This window comes from Saccostrea echinata, unplaced genomic scaffold, assembly GCF_033153115.1.
Source record: "Saccostrea echinata isolate AGI-Se365-2 ecotype Australia unplaced genomic scaffold, CSIRO_AGI_Sech_v1 ptg000023l, whole genome shotgun sequence".
Lineage (NCBI taxonomy): Eukaryota > Metazoa > Mollusca > Bivalvia > Ostreida > Ostreidae > Saccostrea > Saccostrea echinata.
The window spans coordinates 3,918,313-3,936,321 of NW_026889772.1; the positions used below are offsets into that span (position 1 = coordinate 3,918,313).

The following is an 18,009-nucleotide window of genomic DNA, read 5'->3' on the forward strand; positions in this document are numbered from 1 at the left end:
CTTCAAGCTACATGGCAACGTACTTTGAAAAAATTACGCACTTTGAAAAAATTTTTCAAAGTGCGTTAAAATTGGGACAAAATCAACGCACTTTGAAAAAAATTTTCAAAGTGCAATAAGAGTGTACATCAACATTTTTTTACCATTGAGGCACTTAACGCACTTTGAAAAAAAATGTATAAAACTAAATTCTGGACATAGATTTTAGTAATAGACAGCATTATTTTGTTATATTTCTTTCGAAAAACTGATGAACTGATCTACAAAGGAGAATCCAGGAATTTCATAACAGGGGAGGGTGCGCAGTAGAAGGCAGGGGTCTAGGTGATGCATTGAAGCCACCATTAGGTCCAGGGCAAATCCCTGGTGGGAGTCCGGGGACGAGGGCTCCGGAAGCTGACGAATTCTTACATATAAGAGTTTTTTTACATGTAAAAAAAATAAGTGCAAACGGGGGGGGGGGGGGTGCGCCGACGCTGAATCCCCGTTTGATCTACCCTCATCGAGAATGAGGAGAAGACAAGTAGAAGGTCCCTCAGCCCAACTCTTTATCTTTCCTACCTAAATATATGTATTTACATAACTGGTATGACATTGATATTATTTCTCTCATTAAATTTGAGTTAACACAAAATAGATGAAAAAATTGAGATGAGCTTCCCTGAAAAAAAAAAACAAAAACAAACCCTATTATATTAAAGAAGAGGCTCATTTTCAGTGGAAAAATCATAATTGCTTCCTTTTCCCTAAGAGAAATGCGATGCTAAAAGTCACTTATCGACCCTATATCTACCAAATTTATTACAGACTGTAAAAATAAATAAAAAGGAAACGAAATTGTGCTATTAAACAATCATTAAAAAATCCTCCATTATTTCCAAAAGACCCAATACCCTTTTTTATTACATTTTCAACAGTGAAATACTGTGATTTATTTATTGAATAAAAGTGATATTCTCTCACAGTGTGAAAGGATACCAAAATGATATTCTCTCACAGTGTGAAAGGATATCAAAGTAAGTAAGAAAAATAATTTCTGGACTGTCATAAGATAGAGATAGTAACTAACGATCTTGATAGAGCTAAAACTGCAAATTTCTTCCCAAATATGTTGCTAAAAGCCATGCTATGTAATGTTTTCAATCTCAGAACTGCTAAGCTGTGACGTCTCAACCGCTCAACTATGACGTCAAGCCTATGACACTGTGTTAAGAAAAGACAGAGGCAAAGGGAAAATCAAAGAAAATGTAATAAACAGAAAATTCAATGTTTTGTAGGTGAATATGGAATTTATTTCACGAGTGGGACAGGATTTTTTGATATTTTCACGAGTGCGAAGCACGAGTGAAAATATCAAAAAATCCTGTCCCACTCGTGAAATAAATTCCATATTCACCTACAAAACATTGAATATCCTCTATATAACATTTACGAGAACCTTTGGGAACAACTCCTAAAAACCTTTCAAACGTCTATATCTCAGATCCTGAAGCGACGTCATCACCGAAAAGTTATCCAAACGGATGCAGATAATTATTTATCAAACCTAAAATTTGCAAGAATATTGACCATCCGTGCACATTTATTTTTTCAAAGTGGTCGATATGGTCGATATTAACGCACTTTGAAAAGAAATATACTTTTTTTCAAAGTGCGTTAACTTGGTCCCAAATTTAACGCACTTTGAAAATTTTATTTCAAAGTACGCAATTTTTCAAAGTGCGTTGTAACAAAGCTACACAATAGTTACAATATTTCAAGTAAGTTATTAGCAGACATGTCTAAAAATAAATAAATAACAATTTCCCAAAGAATAAAACAGCTGGTGCTGTTTGTTTTAGCCTTTGTGATAACTCTTCTATGATTTATAGAATCCATTATATGAACTGAAAGTAGAAAAAAAAAAAGTGACGTATTAACGTTCCTTATCTAAATATATATATTTTTAAAACGTTCCAGACGTCCAAGTTCAAATTATTAGAGTACATTTACTTAATGAATATTTTAACCAAAAACAAAAACAATTGCCCGAAAAAAAAAAACAAATCCTGTATTATTTCAATCAAGTCTGTATACAGAACTGAACCAAATAGACGAAATGACATTGATTTCCCCTTTTAATTCTATAAATATAGTACATTTGAAATCTAGGAACATCACAGATTAATGAAACACAAAGAGAAAACCGTTTCTATTTTAAGTAACCCCATTTTTGCACTGTGAATTACACCAGAAGTTTAAAATCGAGAAAAATAGTTTTAAAAAGTTCAGAGTTTATAACAGAAGCAACAACAATGAAAAAAATCTGTATAATTAAATAAAGCAATGGTCTCGTCAGATGATATTGCATTTAAAATAAGTTCTCCTGAAAACAAAAGGTAGTGACCATTATGTTCCTGATCAGTATCTCGATAATGTCACGATGTTTTAATGTTTTAGAAAGTGTTTATGATATTTATATCACTATCTTCAATTCAGCCTTCCCAAAAGCCGCATAAACCAGCCGTAATCGTCAAACCTGTAAAACAAAAAGCACTCTTATCCATTGTCCAAATTCCTTTTCCAATTGACAAACAAATTTTATATGTATAAACAAAAATTATCTCGCCAGATGATGGGCGTGTATGATACTAATGAATTTTGTTCATTAATTATAACTGTTTTCATATGAAGATTTTTTTCTTTCATTACAGAATGAAGGGTAATTGAGATAATTTCCCTGTATATTGACGCCTTGATATCAAAGGATTATTGAATTTACATTGGTGAATATTGGTTTTAGTTGACTGTACACATTGTACATTCAATGATTGCCAATATTCACCAATATAAGTTCTTAATCTTTACTATATAGTTAAAACATTTTTCTTGTTTTTATATTGATTTTTTTTAAATAAGATAACTCAAATTTAATGATAATTAATAGGTACCGGTATTCATAGCAGTGTTCAATATTAGCGACTGTCTTGGAAGTGTTCAATATCATGTTTTGAAAATAGTCCTTAAATGTATCAAAATTTTCTCACTGGGGATTATACTGAGACTTACAGGCACAACCTTCAGGATAAATCCTACTGAATTAACACAGCTATCTCTTGTGAAGAAAGAATATATGAAACATTCCTTTTTATTAAATGAATTAATAATCATGAAACGTTGAATCTGACTGCCATGGTTTAATCTAGTGCTAAATTTTTATATTTTATTTTCTTTTTCAAAGCAAATACTTCGTGTTGTAAAAGTGTTTATTTATCACTGGACATTAATTTCTATTTTATCATTTTGATTTTTTGTAGATTTACTTTATTTATTTATCATGTATGTGTAATACATGCATGAATATGTAGGAGGGTTTCCATTACTGAAAAAAAGGTGAAGATAACGAACGGTGATCCATCTCAAAAAATCTACAAAAAATACAAATCTGTAAACAGGGCATGAAAGACGGACCCTTGAAATTCCAGACATGGGATCAGGTGCCTAGGAGGAGTATGCATCCCCTGTTGACACGTTACATCCATCGTGAGCCCTATGTATTGATCAGGCAGACGGAACATTTAGTCGTCAAATTAAATATAAGAACAAAGGCCTTACAATTGGTATGTAACACTTCCGCCAAAATACGACCCAGTGATAGGTAATATTTGCTAACAAGGTCATTATAACGACCATAGAATTTACGAAATGCTGATTTTGAACAAAGATGTTGAAGTCTCTGTACTAAATTTCGTGTACAATGATGCTTTTGTCAAACGGAATGGCACCAGAGGCATTTTTGTTCATAACTAATTTTATCTCCATATCCTTTTTATGCTTTAGGACAAGAGAAGGATCTGTAATTTTGTTTTTCATTTAAGCGTTTGAACAGCCTCAGTATCAATGGGGGAGGCAATTGGAACTGATATCAGTGCCATATTGGCTTGCACAAGTTTGGAGAAAAGTTTTTTTTTTTCAAACAATGTACATGTATACTTTTTGTTATGAAAATGGTTTTGATTGTTTGAACTTAATATTTTTTGTGAAAATCACGATCTTTAAAGGTTGCGGATAGAGCGCATGGCCCAGGGTTAAATTGCTATAAACGTTAAAATAAAGTTTTCGGATTAAAATAATTATGTTCTTCATGTAATATAGAGATAACGAACAGTTATCAAGCTCAAAAGTCCATTGAAACAATACAAAGCGAGAGCAGAGCAAACACGGACCTCTAAAAACATCAGAGGTGGCATCAGGTGCCATGGAGGAGTAAGCATCCCCTGTCGACAAGTCACACCTGCAGTGTCCTCCTTGTCATGATCGGGCAAACAGAAAAATCCGTAGACAATTCAGTGTGTATACAATGGCCTAACAATTTGTACGAGAAAAGTCAGTCAGCATTCGACTTAATGATAGATTGTATTTGCTGACAAGGTCATTGTATCGGCCAAGGAACTTGCAAAATGTTGACTTTTGAAGAGACTGTTGATAATCTTGTTTCATCAACTTGTTTGTCAATAGCTTGCCTTGTTTTAGAAATTGTTCGTAGGTAGAGCATGCGCTTGAGTATCGAATCAACTGGGAGACATAAACTCCATATGCCGGTGATAATGGTATATTGCTACATAAATATGTTGATAGAAAAGTTGGAGTCATCATGTTTATCATTAGGTTTTGTTGTTAGGTTACCATTAACGCATTTGCCTAGTAAAATATCCAAATATGAAAAAGATGTCAGACTCTTTGGTGTCTTTTATTTTGAGTTCAAAGGGATATAAAACATTTAAAACAAGTCAAAGCTTGACAAAATTGAAATGTGTCGTAAATATAGCATATTTACATATTTTTATTTTCTGATAAAATTACTATCGATCATTGGACGGACAGTGAAATTATTAAGAAAAAAACGCAAGAAATATGTTTCTGAAATTGCCAGAAAAAGCGCCATCCGAGTGGAACAATGTCCAATAATAAAATTTTATTTTTTAATGTTGAAAAGATGTCAGAGAAAAAATAATTATCCAAATAAATAGAAATCATTGAAATATATTTAGTTCATTGATTTGATTGATTATATGTTGTTTTACGTCCCATTCGAGAATTTTTCACTCATATAGAGACGTCACCATATACCGGTGAAGGGCTTCAAATTTTGACCTTTACTCGGCACTCAGGGCCATTTAGCAGTGAGGGATCTTTATCGTGCCAACGCCTGCCGTGACACGGGGCCTCGGTTTTTAAGGTCTCATCCGAAGGACCCGCAACTTTCACTTCAAAGTGCCGAGGGCATGGCGAAGGAACAGTTGCTTCCTATTTTTATCGAGTCAGGTCAGTCGCGGCCGAGATTCGAACTCATGACCTTCCGATCATGGAGCGAGCGCTCTACCGACTGAGCTATAGTGAACGGTCTTCATTGATTTGAAATTGGTAAATAATTTTACGTGTGTACAATTTAGGAGAGACATTACAAGAAGTGGAACATCCGCGTGGAAAAGTGTCCAATAATAATATCATATTTTGTTAATATTGAACGATATCAGAGACAAAATGATTATTCAAATAAACGGAAATCATTGAAATATTTGACGCTCGTAAAATATATTTTGTTAATTGATTTGAAATTGGAAAAAACGATTTTACAACGGTTTGTACGATTCAGGAGAACTACAAGAAGTGGAAAATCACGATTATATGATAAAAATAGGTATCCCTATTCATCACATTGTTATAAATCTAACGCTGTGTCGTATTGGGTTGTGCAGCCTGTGTGTTTATACTAATTAACGTGTGACGCTCGAAAAGGACTATATGATAAGTGTCTCAAATGGCCCCTTAAAATGAATATCTTAAATTTACTTCAAATATAGGTTTACTCTGAACAGCTATATACCTGACTTTTATTCGTGATTTTCAATTTAATCAAATTACCATTGGTTTAGAAATATGCCATTATGAAGTTCACCTGTTCCCGCCATTTTAGCATACTTTGTATAAAATTATTTTCAAGCAGTATTTCTTTCAGAAAATATGGAGCGTAGACTTCAAAAAACTTTATATTTTTACCAAAGATAGATATATCCAAGACTAATAACTGACAGAAATATTTTGCTTGTTCAAAGCTTCTCTCAATATTTCTTACTGGAAAAAATGTCAAAAAGAGCACATTTTGTCTTGTTTTGATTGTATGGCAAACATAGCACCATTTCTGACGTTATTTACAGTTCCTAAGTGTAAATAAATGAGACAAATGTAATGAAAAATAAAAAAAACCCATCTGAATCACATTTAAAAATGTTGAATCATGGGAGCCAAAATTGATTCTTATCATAAATAGTCCTTTTCGTGTATTGCTTTGAATTTTAAGAATTTATTCAGTTATGGTTTATCTATGAATACTGTACTCACTTGACAGTATGACATAGTAAAGAAATAGCATGTGTCCGCAAACATGTGATAAAAAAGTCAAAATCCATATCTTGAAACTAGCATTATGTCAGACGGGCGGATTACATATATAAAGTATTAACATCTATAGCGTACGTCATATTGTGTGTATTGTTAAAATTTTCAAACATTGACTAAATCATGGTCTATAATAAAAGATTATTGTACACGTTTCACAGTGTGGTCATTATTAAGAAAATAATAGCATTTGCTTTGAATTTTATAGACAACCCTCGTACAAGTCATGTGTTTTGCATGCTCAACTTTTGTTATTTTTTTCTTGTCCTTTATTGTTATATTTTCTTATCTGTTCATGTGATAGTCGGTTAAAGAGCTCTACAGGGCTTTCATTATTTGTTATAATATACACAGTACCGGCCTGAATCAAATTTTCTTTTACTTTACGTTGGAAACAAATCGCCGTTTTCTTTACAGCGGGTCATTCAACATTGAAAGAGTCATACAATGTATTCTGGACAAAATTGTATACGAAAATTCTCTGGATTTTTAATTACAGACTACTTTTTAGCTATAAAAGAGTTTACTGTGTTCTATCTCACATTGAAGACAGAAAAAATTATAAAATTCCTTACCCCGTGCCGTATCCTCCTCCCCGACCAAACATCCTTCTTTTGTGGTGAGACCTCTTTGACCAGGGTCCCAAGAAAGCCTGGGGACAAGAACTCGGACACATACCCTGTCTTTAAGAGAAGGTAGAATCAGTAAACAAGAGAAAATTCATTCTGTATCCCAGCTGCTGGCTATCAGAAATATTGGAAGCAATTTTTCGATGGTTTTCGCGTATTGATCACAACTATTAAATACATTGTTTAAACTTTACGGTTTTAAACATCATAATTATACACAATTTACTTATGTACTGTAATAGAATTACATTTCGCTATATATTTTATTTAGCGTCTTTTGAGAAAAGCAGTTTCTGCTAAGTCAAGTATGTTCTTAAATGTCTTGTTTCTATATCTTCATATGATGCTTACTGCTTCTAGACACCTTATCCCACCTCTGTAATTTTTAGGGGTCCGTGTTTTATGAATTGCTCACAAATCAATATTGTATATAGATTTTTTAAATAGATCACTTGTCGTTATCTTCCTCTCAAAACTTAAGAGGTAGGATCAGGTACTATAGAGGAATAAGCTCCTTGATCGGGAAAATGGAAAAACAATTTATGTGAAAATAACGGTCCCGAACAAAAAAGTACTATATTTAACGATAGTTTACTATAGTTAACTATAGTTTACTATAGTATCAAAGTTTTTTTCACCATAAAAAATCCAAGTATTTTTTTCTATGGATTTCAGATCGTTATATTTTTTTGTTCTTCAATTCATACATGCACATTTTCTATATTAAATTGAAATATAATTTGTATATTCATATATTATTGCCAAATTTTACATGACTGATAACGAATTTAATAAGGGATTTTAAGCTTTGAAATCTCAAAAAAAAAATTCCAGAGTAAAGTTTCATAGTAAATCAAAGTATCAAAGTTTTCACTATAGTTAACTATAGTAAAATATAGTTAACTATAGTTAACTATAGTTAACTATAGTAAATTTTTGTTAGGGATATAGCAATTTGTATGAAAAACGCCAGTCAACATTCGATTTAATGATAGATTGTTTTTGTTGACAAAGTCTTTGCGTCGAACATAGAATTTGCGAAATGTTGACTTTAAACGAGACTGTGGATATCCTTGTTTCATCAACCTGTTTGTCAATAGCATGCCTCGTTTCAGAATTGTTCGCACGTAGAGCATGATCTTAAGTATCGAATCAACTGGGGGACATATAAACTCCATATGCATGTAACAAGGGTATATTGCAACATAAATAAGTGTAGCTGGCGATAGAAAAGTTGAAGTAATGAAGTTTATCATAATTTTGTTATTAGGTTACCATTAACGTCTTTTTCTGGTAAAATATCCAAATATGAAACATATGTGTCAGACTCTGTGGTATCTTTTATTTCGAGTTCAAAAGGTTATATATCGAATTAACGTAGGAATGAAAATTTAAACCGGTATTGTTCATAGACAAAACGTCGCCGATATATCTAAGTGTTGAATTGAAGGCCACAGCAATTCTTTTTGCGTATAAACGTTTTTAAATAAATTCTGCTTCATATGAATACAAAAATAGGTCTGCTAATAACGGGGCACAATTGATACCCATGAAAATTCCGACAGATTGTTAGAAGACTTGATCTCCAAAAACTACCAAAAAAAAATTGTCGATCAGAAACTCAAGCATCTTATAATATCAACTTCGTAGTACATGTGTGTACAATTAGAACGTTTTTCTTTTTTAATAATTTTGCATATGACCAATGACAACGTATGTAAATTTATCATTTCCATTTTAATTGAAAAAAGCAGCTGTCTCTGATATCAAAAAGCCTCGACTTTAATTATTGTGGGAAATGTTTGTATAAAGTGTTGAAAAGTCGTACATGTACGTTTGATGTTACTGATTTTAGTAAAGTTTTGTGATTTGATGATGTCAGAATGTTTGAGAACGTCTTTAGATTATAATGCCCCCAAAGTATCCGGAAAGAAGTTGTTCTATTAAGCAATTAATCTGATATTGGAAACCTTACAGAAGAAGGTTTAATTCATTAGCAAAGAAATTTTGACTGAATCATATTTATGCACCTTCGGGGTGTCGTCTGTGTTGCTAATTCACTGGTCTAATTCCAGTGTATCGTTGTCCTAAAATAAATCGGTTAACTAACCCCGGTCACTTTACCAGGTCTACCTACAATTAACACATCCCCAACAGAATACGCACAATAGAGAGTGATAAGAATACCTCTCTCTTGCAGGTCTTCATTTTTCCATCTAATCATTTCGTACCTGATTTGTGGGGAAAAAAAATTCTTAGCAAAGCGACATTGTTCATTTGTTGTGTAATGTCAAGCTTTCATTGTCATTGTGTAGCACACTACAATATTCTCGAATTACTGAATGCCATTGTGTATGTGAGATAATGATTATTAAAATGAGCGATATACTTATATTTATTATGTAATTCATGCGCTATAAAGAAATAATTAGCTTTTTTTTCACCTTTGATGAAATATGGAGATAACGAGCAGTATTCAAACTCAAAGTTAATTAAAGCAATACGAATCGGGAGCAGAGCAAACACGGACACCAAAAACATCAGAGGTGGGATCAGGTGCCATGGAGGAGTGAGCATCCCCTCCAACCGGTCACAACCGCAGTGTGCTCCTTGTCATGATCGGGAAAATAACGGTAAAAACCGGCTATATGGAGAAACGGTGTTCATTCTGCTGATTTGCATATCGACCATTTTCACCTTTAATGAAATATGGAGATAACGAACATTATTTAAACTCAAGGTCAATTAAAGCAATACAAATCGGGAGCAGAGCAAACACGGACTCCAAAAACATCAGAGGTGGGATCAGGTTCCATGGAGGAGTGAGCATCCCCTCCAACCGGTCACATCCGCAGTGTGCTCCTTGTCATGATCGGGAAAATAACGGTGAAAACCGGCCATATGGAGAAATGGTGTTCATTCTGCTGATTTGCATATCGGCCATTATGGAACTATAATGGCGGCCGAATTTATCAAGGTTTATATAGAGAAAATACAAAAAATCGAGAATTTTTATATCCTTACTATTTCGGATAAAGTTCTTCCGCCGATGGTTTGATTCTTCTTAATATCTTCTACCGGAAATGACAAGATTGTTGATACCAACGTGAAAGTTGCGACCGCCTTTTTTATTTGAAAATTCGAAGCGAGAGTATATTGTTTTAATGAAGGAAAGAGCAGAGAATTGGTGTTTTTATCATTTTTTATGAGGAAATGTAAGTATTTATTACAAGTTGACAGAGTTCTTTCGCCAATTAAGAGGTGCATGAGAGAGCCTATTTTTATAAAATACATATGTTTTACCATTCCATTAGGAGTTACGACCGCGTTTTTAATTTGAAAACGGCAATTTTTTGCATCAGTGTGACCTACTTTATATCGGGAAAACGATGTCCCGAGTCGTCAGCTGTTATTCACACAAATTTCTACTCATATAACTATGACAGAGCCTTGAAGAAAAAACAAAACGAAACAGGCTTGCAGGTTTTAACATAAAAATCTAAAGAAATGGAATTTCGAGTTTATTCAGTATCTTATGAATATTTATGAGAAGTAAATCACGGGGAAGCAATCTCATGAATAAATTGCACACAATTTCTCCATATGGCGACAATTCAGTGTGTATATAATGGCCTAATAATTACTTTGAAAAACGTCAGTCAGCATATGACTTATTGGTAGATTGTATTTGCTGACAAGGTCATTATATCGACCATAGAACTTGCGAAATGATGACTTTAAACGAGACTGTTGATATTCTTGTTACATCAACTTGTTTGTCAATAACTTGCCTCGTTATATAAATTGTTCATACGTAGAGCATGCTCTTGCGTATCGAATTAACTGAGACATATACATTCCATATGCAGATGATAAGGAGATATTGCTGCATAAGTAAGGAAAACTGACGATTGAAAAGTTAAAGTCACTGCGTTTATCATAAAGCTTGGTTTTTAGATTACCATTAACGTCTTTTTCTAGTAAAATATCCAAATATGAAACAGATGTGTCAAACTATGTGGTATCTTTTATTACAACTCACTTGGATATATCGTGTCGATATATGAATGGAAATAATTATTGTTAATTAATAGTACGTCTATGTCAATATATCTAAATGAAATAAAATTTAAGGATCTACATTAATAAGATTGATAAAGAGACAATATACATACGATGGTGTTATGTTTGTACCAACACTGCTTGGAATCAAGTCAAAGGCATTTGAAAGAATTTAACAGATTATTCATTTTAAGGAAAATAAAAGCACATAACCGTGTATCTTGATTAGCCTGCATCTGCATTAAGTTATATCAATATCGGACCAAATATATGAAAGAAGCAGCTTTTCGAAAATGAAATAAAATGAATAAATAAAAAAATAAAGGCAAACAGATAAAATTAATGGATGGATTTTTTTTACCATTCTTTACCGTTGTAAACATTATAAGTTCTAATTACAGCTGAGATTTGGCTCGACTAGATATGTGGACTGATGCCTTCATCGACTCTCGGTACGATTCTTCATAAAATATATATTCAACTTTGGCACTTCTAGCTATTAATCACACTGATGTTTGCTACAGATATCTGGACTAATCAATTTAATCTCTATCCTTGTTAATGCTGCATTGCTTACCGTGTAAGTATGTAAACCCCAAAATGAAAACAAGCACAAACTTTTTGATTTTGTTTTTTACAATTATTCTACAATAGTTTTTTCCCACACCCATTGAAATCAATAATGACAAAATTCTTGAAAAACAATCAAATATGAATTCTTCAATACCTGTATATAAACAATCATGAGCGCCATCATCTGCCTCTTTACTTTTTGAGGATTTAAATACTTACGCGGTAAGCAACAGTATTCATTGTAAATATTGACAGAGTGTTGTTAAAAAGAAAAGAAAATGAATTAGACTTACTGACATAAGTTTAAGCAGGCTTCAAGAAGCTGAGCATTTTGAGAGGCGAGATCAGTGGCGGGACTGGCTATTACGTCCTCCTCCCCTGTTATAGTACGGACAAAACAGGTACACATTACTGTCCACAGAAAAGCTATGACGATGGAGGGCATTATTTTTTCTGTAAGAAGATGACAATATGTTGTAAAGAATTATATACAGAATGATTTAATATTCTCCAATACAACCCATAGGGAAATATAAAGCATTCGCCTGCCAATTTTTGAACGGCAAACTTTTACATAAGCCTACTTATTCCTGCTATTATAACCATTATAGATGTTTGTCTAGATATTGAATAGCTGTAGACATCACTCATACCTCCTTACAAGGACTGTCTGAACGACATAAACCACACTCCTTCCTCCTCACTTAGATTGCCACAATGAAATAAACCGCCTCAATAGGATTGCCACAATGAAATAAACCGCATCACTAGGATTGCCACAATAAAATAAACCGCCTCGATAAGATTGCCACATTAAAATAAACCGCCGCTCACTAAGATTGCCACAATGAAATAAACCGCCTCACTAAGATTGCCACAATGAAATAAACCCCGCTCAATAGGATTGCCACAATGAAATAAACCGCCTCACTAGGATTGCCACAATGAAATAAACCGCCTCAATAAGATTGCCACAATTAATTAAACCGCCTCACTAAGATTACCACAATTAAATAAACCGCCTCGCTAGGATTGCCACAATGAAATAAACCGCCTCAATAAGATTGCCACAATTAAATAAACCGCCTCACTAAGATTGCCACAATGAAATAAACCGCCTCACTAGGATTGCCACAATGAAATAAACCGCCTCAATAAGATTGCCACAATTAAATAAACCGCCTCACTAAGATTGCCACAATTAAATAAACCGCCTCACTAGGATTGCCACAATGAAATAAACCGCCTCAATAAGATTGCCACAATTAAATAAACCGCCTCACTAAGATTGCCACAATTAAATAAACTGGCTCCCTCACATTGCCACAATTAAATAAACCGCCTCACTAGGATTGCCACAATGACCCCTGGGTCGAGGCTTCTGCTTGTGGACTATTAGTCCCCGAGGGTCTCTCAGCCCAGTTACCTAGTACTCCGGTATTAGCTTGAAAATACGGGATATATATTTAATTGCTGTGGTAAAAATTAGAAATTTATTTCAAAATTAAAGGATTATATCGCTCATGCATAGCTGTGATCCTTCGACGTAATTGGCTCCAGTCTTTGGCACTTTTTTTCAGCTCTTCCAAGTCTTTTTTATTTAAATATTTTGGATTTTCAACGTTTCGGCTTGAGCATCACTTTAGAGACATAATTTGTCGAAATGCGCATCTGGTGCATCAAAATTGGTACCGTATATGATTTACATAAACCTCCTCACTAGGATTGCCACAAGGAAATAAACCGCCTCACTAAGATTGCCACAATGAAATAAACCCCACTTATTGCTCACTAGGAATTCCTGAATTACATAAAATATATTCATTCCTCCTCACTAGGATAACCCCCACTCATTTCTATTCTAAGATTGCCCATTCATTCCGCGTCACAAGGATTGCCAGAATGACATAAATCCCACTCATTTCTCAAGTACATGTAGTCATGTCACAAAGAAATAAGCCCAACTCCCCTCCTACAAAGGTTTGATTTACTGAAACAGATTGCCTTCACTTTCCTTTTGGAGGATTGCTTAATCTGAGGCACGCCCAATTAAATTCTCCTGACAAGAATTGCATGAAATAGAAAGAAGTCGTTCCTTCTCAGGAACATTGCTTTCATGTAATACACCTCCTTATACAACAACAAGTGTTCACTGCGGGGCTTGAACCAGCGACCTTTGGATTAGTGGCCAAACGCCTATGACCACTTCAAGCTATGTGCTCCACAGATATGGTACATGGGGTGAGGCTTATATATGGACTTGATTATTATTTTTCAGTAAGTCGCAGAATTTTAATATAAAGATCTGAATATTAAAAGGATCACTCGGGTAAATTTAAAATTAAATCAGACAATATATAAAGCGCATTTCACACCTTTTGTTCTATATATACATGTCGTACATATGATACCTTTTTATGAAATAACTGCAACAGAAACACACTAACATTGATTATATGATATTTTTAAAGCAAAGGATTACTTGTTTTGGAAAAAAGACAACCATAGTCAGGTGAACAAAAGAAAGGTTCCTGGGAATTTTGTTTTCGTGTATTGGCTTAAATTACATGCATGTAAATTTTACACGTAAACAGGCTATATCTATTCAGAAAAGCTATCTAGTAATTTATATTAGCAGTGATTTAATTAAAAAAAAATAATAAAATATTATTGTCCAATTTGTGTATGAATTCAGAAATGTTTCAGAAATCGGCGTGGGGGGGGGGGGGGGGGGGGGACTTCGGGCATTAAAGGAATTCCTAGATAAAGAATCATTAGCATTGTCAATCACTTACTGAAACTTTGTAACAAAGGCCAAAAATCTTCAACAACGCCATTTATGATATCTTTGTTAATTCTTTGATAAAGGAAAAAAAATTGCGTGCTTAGCGAAGTAAAAATAGCTAAATCTAGATACATTCGTATATGAATGTACAAGTATCAAATGCAACTGGGATAATTTTCTAAAATCACACATCAATTTTCTATATTGGTGTTTGGTTAATGAGAATACTTAATGATATCATAGGTTCCTTTTTCCTGTAAGTATCCCTTCAAGGTGAAATCTAAAATGATGATGTGTTAAAGATACTCCACTTACATTGATTTTGTACAATAATTAGCCTACAAAACAACACTTTTACTGACTTGAGAAGGAATGACAGATCCTCTAGACTTATCGTCCGAAGGCTTCGATATTGTACTTTTTAAAGTATAATTTTACTAATTTAATGTTTACTGTAACATAAAACTGTAATATAGTATACCCTTATTTAAGAAACAACAAAGGCACAATTATTAGAAAAAAAGATCTGTGACTAATTTGTCAACGGAAGTTACACTCAAATGTTAATGTTTGTAATGCGAAAGACATGACCATTTGTAATGACTTATAAGTCAGAAAAACATAAATCTGCTGGTTTCTTTCACAAGACAAGCAGATCATATAAAGTTGATTAAGATTAAGATTAAAATAAAATTATACCATGCCATCAGAACTCTCCTCTCTCCGAACAGATAATTTGTCAACAAATGTTTTTTTAACAAATCAATTAATTGCTAATTATTTTTTTTTAATTTAAAATAAAGTTTTATGCATTACAGTTCTTAAAAAAAGGTAAGAGGAAACAGCACAATCAAACATCTTTCTTTTACATTATTTTATGTTTTATAAAAAGAAATACATGTACTATATAAGTAAAACAAAAAAAAAAAGAGCATTGACTTGGATACACAGACTCCATATTTATACCCAAGTAACTTGGATTCTTCTTTTGCCAGATATAATATATTTTAGATTGAATATACTGAAAAGCAGTAAATTCGGCTCGGTATAATTGACCTAAATCAAAATTTGTTTGACTTTCAATCAAACCTCTCCATTCGTCGGTAAGGTCTGAGAAGTTGAGAATAGATTGTTATATAAGGATCGGCATTTTATAGATGAAATTCCAGTCGCCTTTTTTTTCTTTTTTTTTTTTTTTTACTTTTTAGTGAAATTATTCAACCTTCCGAAAAATTTACTCGTGTTCTTTACCAATCATTAAAATTATAACCTTTAAATTGTACTATTGTAACTATTGCACCACTTTTTGGGGGGAGGGGTGGTACATTTTTTAGGAGTCAGTTTTTTTCCAAGTGGGTTGAAACTGACCCACCTCCATATCTTGCCTCGGCATAAAGGCAATAAAACCATACTGCGCAGTAGTATTCTGTCATATTGTAAATTTTATATTTAATGGGTGGCAGTAAATACAAAACTTACAAGTTGTCATGTTGTAAATTTTATATTTACCGCCACCCGGTATATTAAAAATTCTCTGTAAAGACCTGTAGGATAAACATTTTCAAATAAAACGACTGACATGTTTGTGATTGCATGTATAAATAACTGTATAAAATAGCATTAACAGTCACGGTACATATAATTTATCCTCGACGCTGGTTGACATCCGTCTGTGTGACACGTTAAACAATTCGTCTGAGCAGTTTTCAGTTTCCGGATCAAGAACTTTGTTACCGACGTACTACTTATCATTAATTCAAGCCCTTGTCAGCTTGTAACAGGAATCTTAGCACTGACGTCTCGTAGGAAGACGTCATATACAAGTACAATGTGCACCCATGATAAAAGATACACAGAAGATGTGCATTCTATTGCCCAGTTGAAACACATAAATTACAAAGTGGTACAGAAAAAATCTCTCTGCCTGCTGCTCTCAACACAAATGCAGATTCTGTCCAACTCCCGCAATATTCAAGTAAAGGTAAATCTAATATTTGAAAAGCTTATCTCGATTTTAAAAATTTCAAAAACAGCTGACATAAAGCTAATATTGTCATATTCTCTTACGTGCAGACAAACAGTGCAACGTGAATAAAGAAACCCTTTTTCACAATTTAGGCTTCTTTTGTGGTTTGTCCTAATTTGAACTGAAACAATGGCTTGAATACACACAGGAGTATCCGAATGACCACTAGAGATAAGACTGCATAAACAATGGGATGTGCCGTAAAAACAAGAGGATTAATCCCACTAATAATACAGAAACAAGACAAAAATCAGAAAATATTTAATTACAGATTTACAAAACAAGAAAAAGGTCTTTAACTTACTTGAGTATGTTTTCAGTGAGATTTCTCAGTCCTGTAGTCCTACAGCAAGGAATCGATCGAGCTAAATGGTTTGACACTAATATGATACAACTGTTTAATTAAACAGCCCAAATTTGATTACATTAATCGTATTAATCATTAATAAACCATTTCATGAGGTACCAAAAGAAATAATTCTTTTGATTTTTGTTTTCATTAACGTCCCTGTAGTCAGCTACACATTCAATAATAGTTGTATAAAAGAAACCCAGCTTTTTTATCACGGCTTCTGCGCTGTCGAGTTTTACACTGCTCGCGTATTAATTCTTAATAACCAATCAGACAACACATAGATCTACTCCCATCAGCGTGCGAACGCGCGGACTGCCACATTAAAAATAATAGGACTTCGATCTCTATATAATTAATTATCTGTGAAGGTTTTACAGGTTTATCAAATCAACATTAAAGTTTCTATCAAACTGTTGAGATTAATACTAAATATTTGTCTGTGTGCCCTCACGCACTCTGTCTAAATAATGATTAGACTATCACGTTCTTTTCTTCCAAGGTACACCGATGACGTCACTACATGACCCCGTATTTGCTTTCTTTGGATACAGGAAATCAAACACAAAATGCTTTACTCCAATCGGAAGTGGAAAAGTCCGCTGTTTTAGTGCCCGAAATTATCTATGGCTGGTTTGAAATGAAAATTTGCCAAAGTACATGCTGCTTACGAATAAAAAAGAACACGATTGTGTCAAGAAATGAAGTTGTTGTCTTGAAGCTCTTCGGGTCCGGAAATTCCCTGTCAAGAAATATAAACTCCCCTGCGTTTTACATTGATACATATTAATTTTTTGATAAAAGGACTATTTCTGCGTAATGTATTTGAAAGTCCGAAAAATGGTCCAAGGGGTGATGAAGAAAACGAAGTGTGAAAGTGACAAAACCGTTTCTGAAATGTGTCATAACTGTTTTCGGTCTCATAATCAGAAAAAATTATTTGTAGTCTGGTTTTACGAATAACAAATAACAATGAACATAGGTTCCGTAGAGCTTTTGCATGACATAATTGCTTGTTTGATAACAGATTCAGCATTCTTCTGGGCATAGTCATATTACTACAATTCTGACATAAGAGGATACATTATGAAATGAAATATTATAATTATTATATAGATATTCATAGACCTTATATAATCTATAC

At 33.5% G+C, this 18,009-nt stretch overlaps 1 protein-coding gene across 1 annotated transcript; it reads right to left on the bottom strand.

The window, feature by feature from the left end:
- Positions 1-2,256: 2,256 nt before the first annotated feature.
- On the bottom strand, positions 2,257-17,067 carry LOC133191353 (uncharacterized). Its single transcript, XM_061327101.1, has 4 exons — positions 16,818-17,067; positions 11,996-12,155; positions 7,014-7,121; positions 2,257-2,518 (listed from the first exon to the last, which is right to left on the bottom strand). Exons 2-4 carry the CDS (start codon positions 12,145-12,147, stop codon positions 2,470-2,472), a joined length of 309 nt encoding a protein of 102 aa, XP_061183085.1. The 5' UTR covers positions 12,148-12,155; positions 16,818-17,067; the 3' UTR covers positions 2,257-2,469.
- Positions 17,068-18,009: the final 942 nt, after the last annotated feature.

What these genes read in the sequence shown, in the direction of transcription:
- LOC133191353 (XM_061327101.1), bottom strand. Translation starts at nt 12,147, where the DNA reads ATGCCCTCCATCGTCATAGCTTTTCTGTGGACAGTAATGTGTACCTGT. An exon ending in GCCTGCTTAAACTTATGTCA is followed by an intron (nt 7,122 to 11,995) that starts GTAAGTCTAATT and finishes CTTCTCTTAAAG; the next exon opens with ACAGGGTATGTGTCCGAGTT. An exon ending in GGAGGAGGATACGGCACGGG is followed by an intron (nt 2,519 to 7,013) that starts GTAAGGAATTTT and finishes TTTGTTTTACAG; the next exon opens with GTTTGACGATTACGGCTGGT.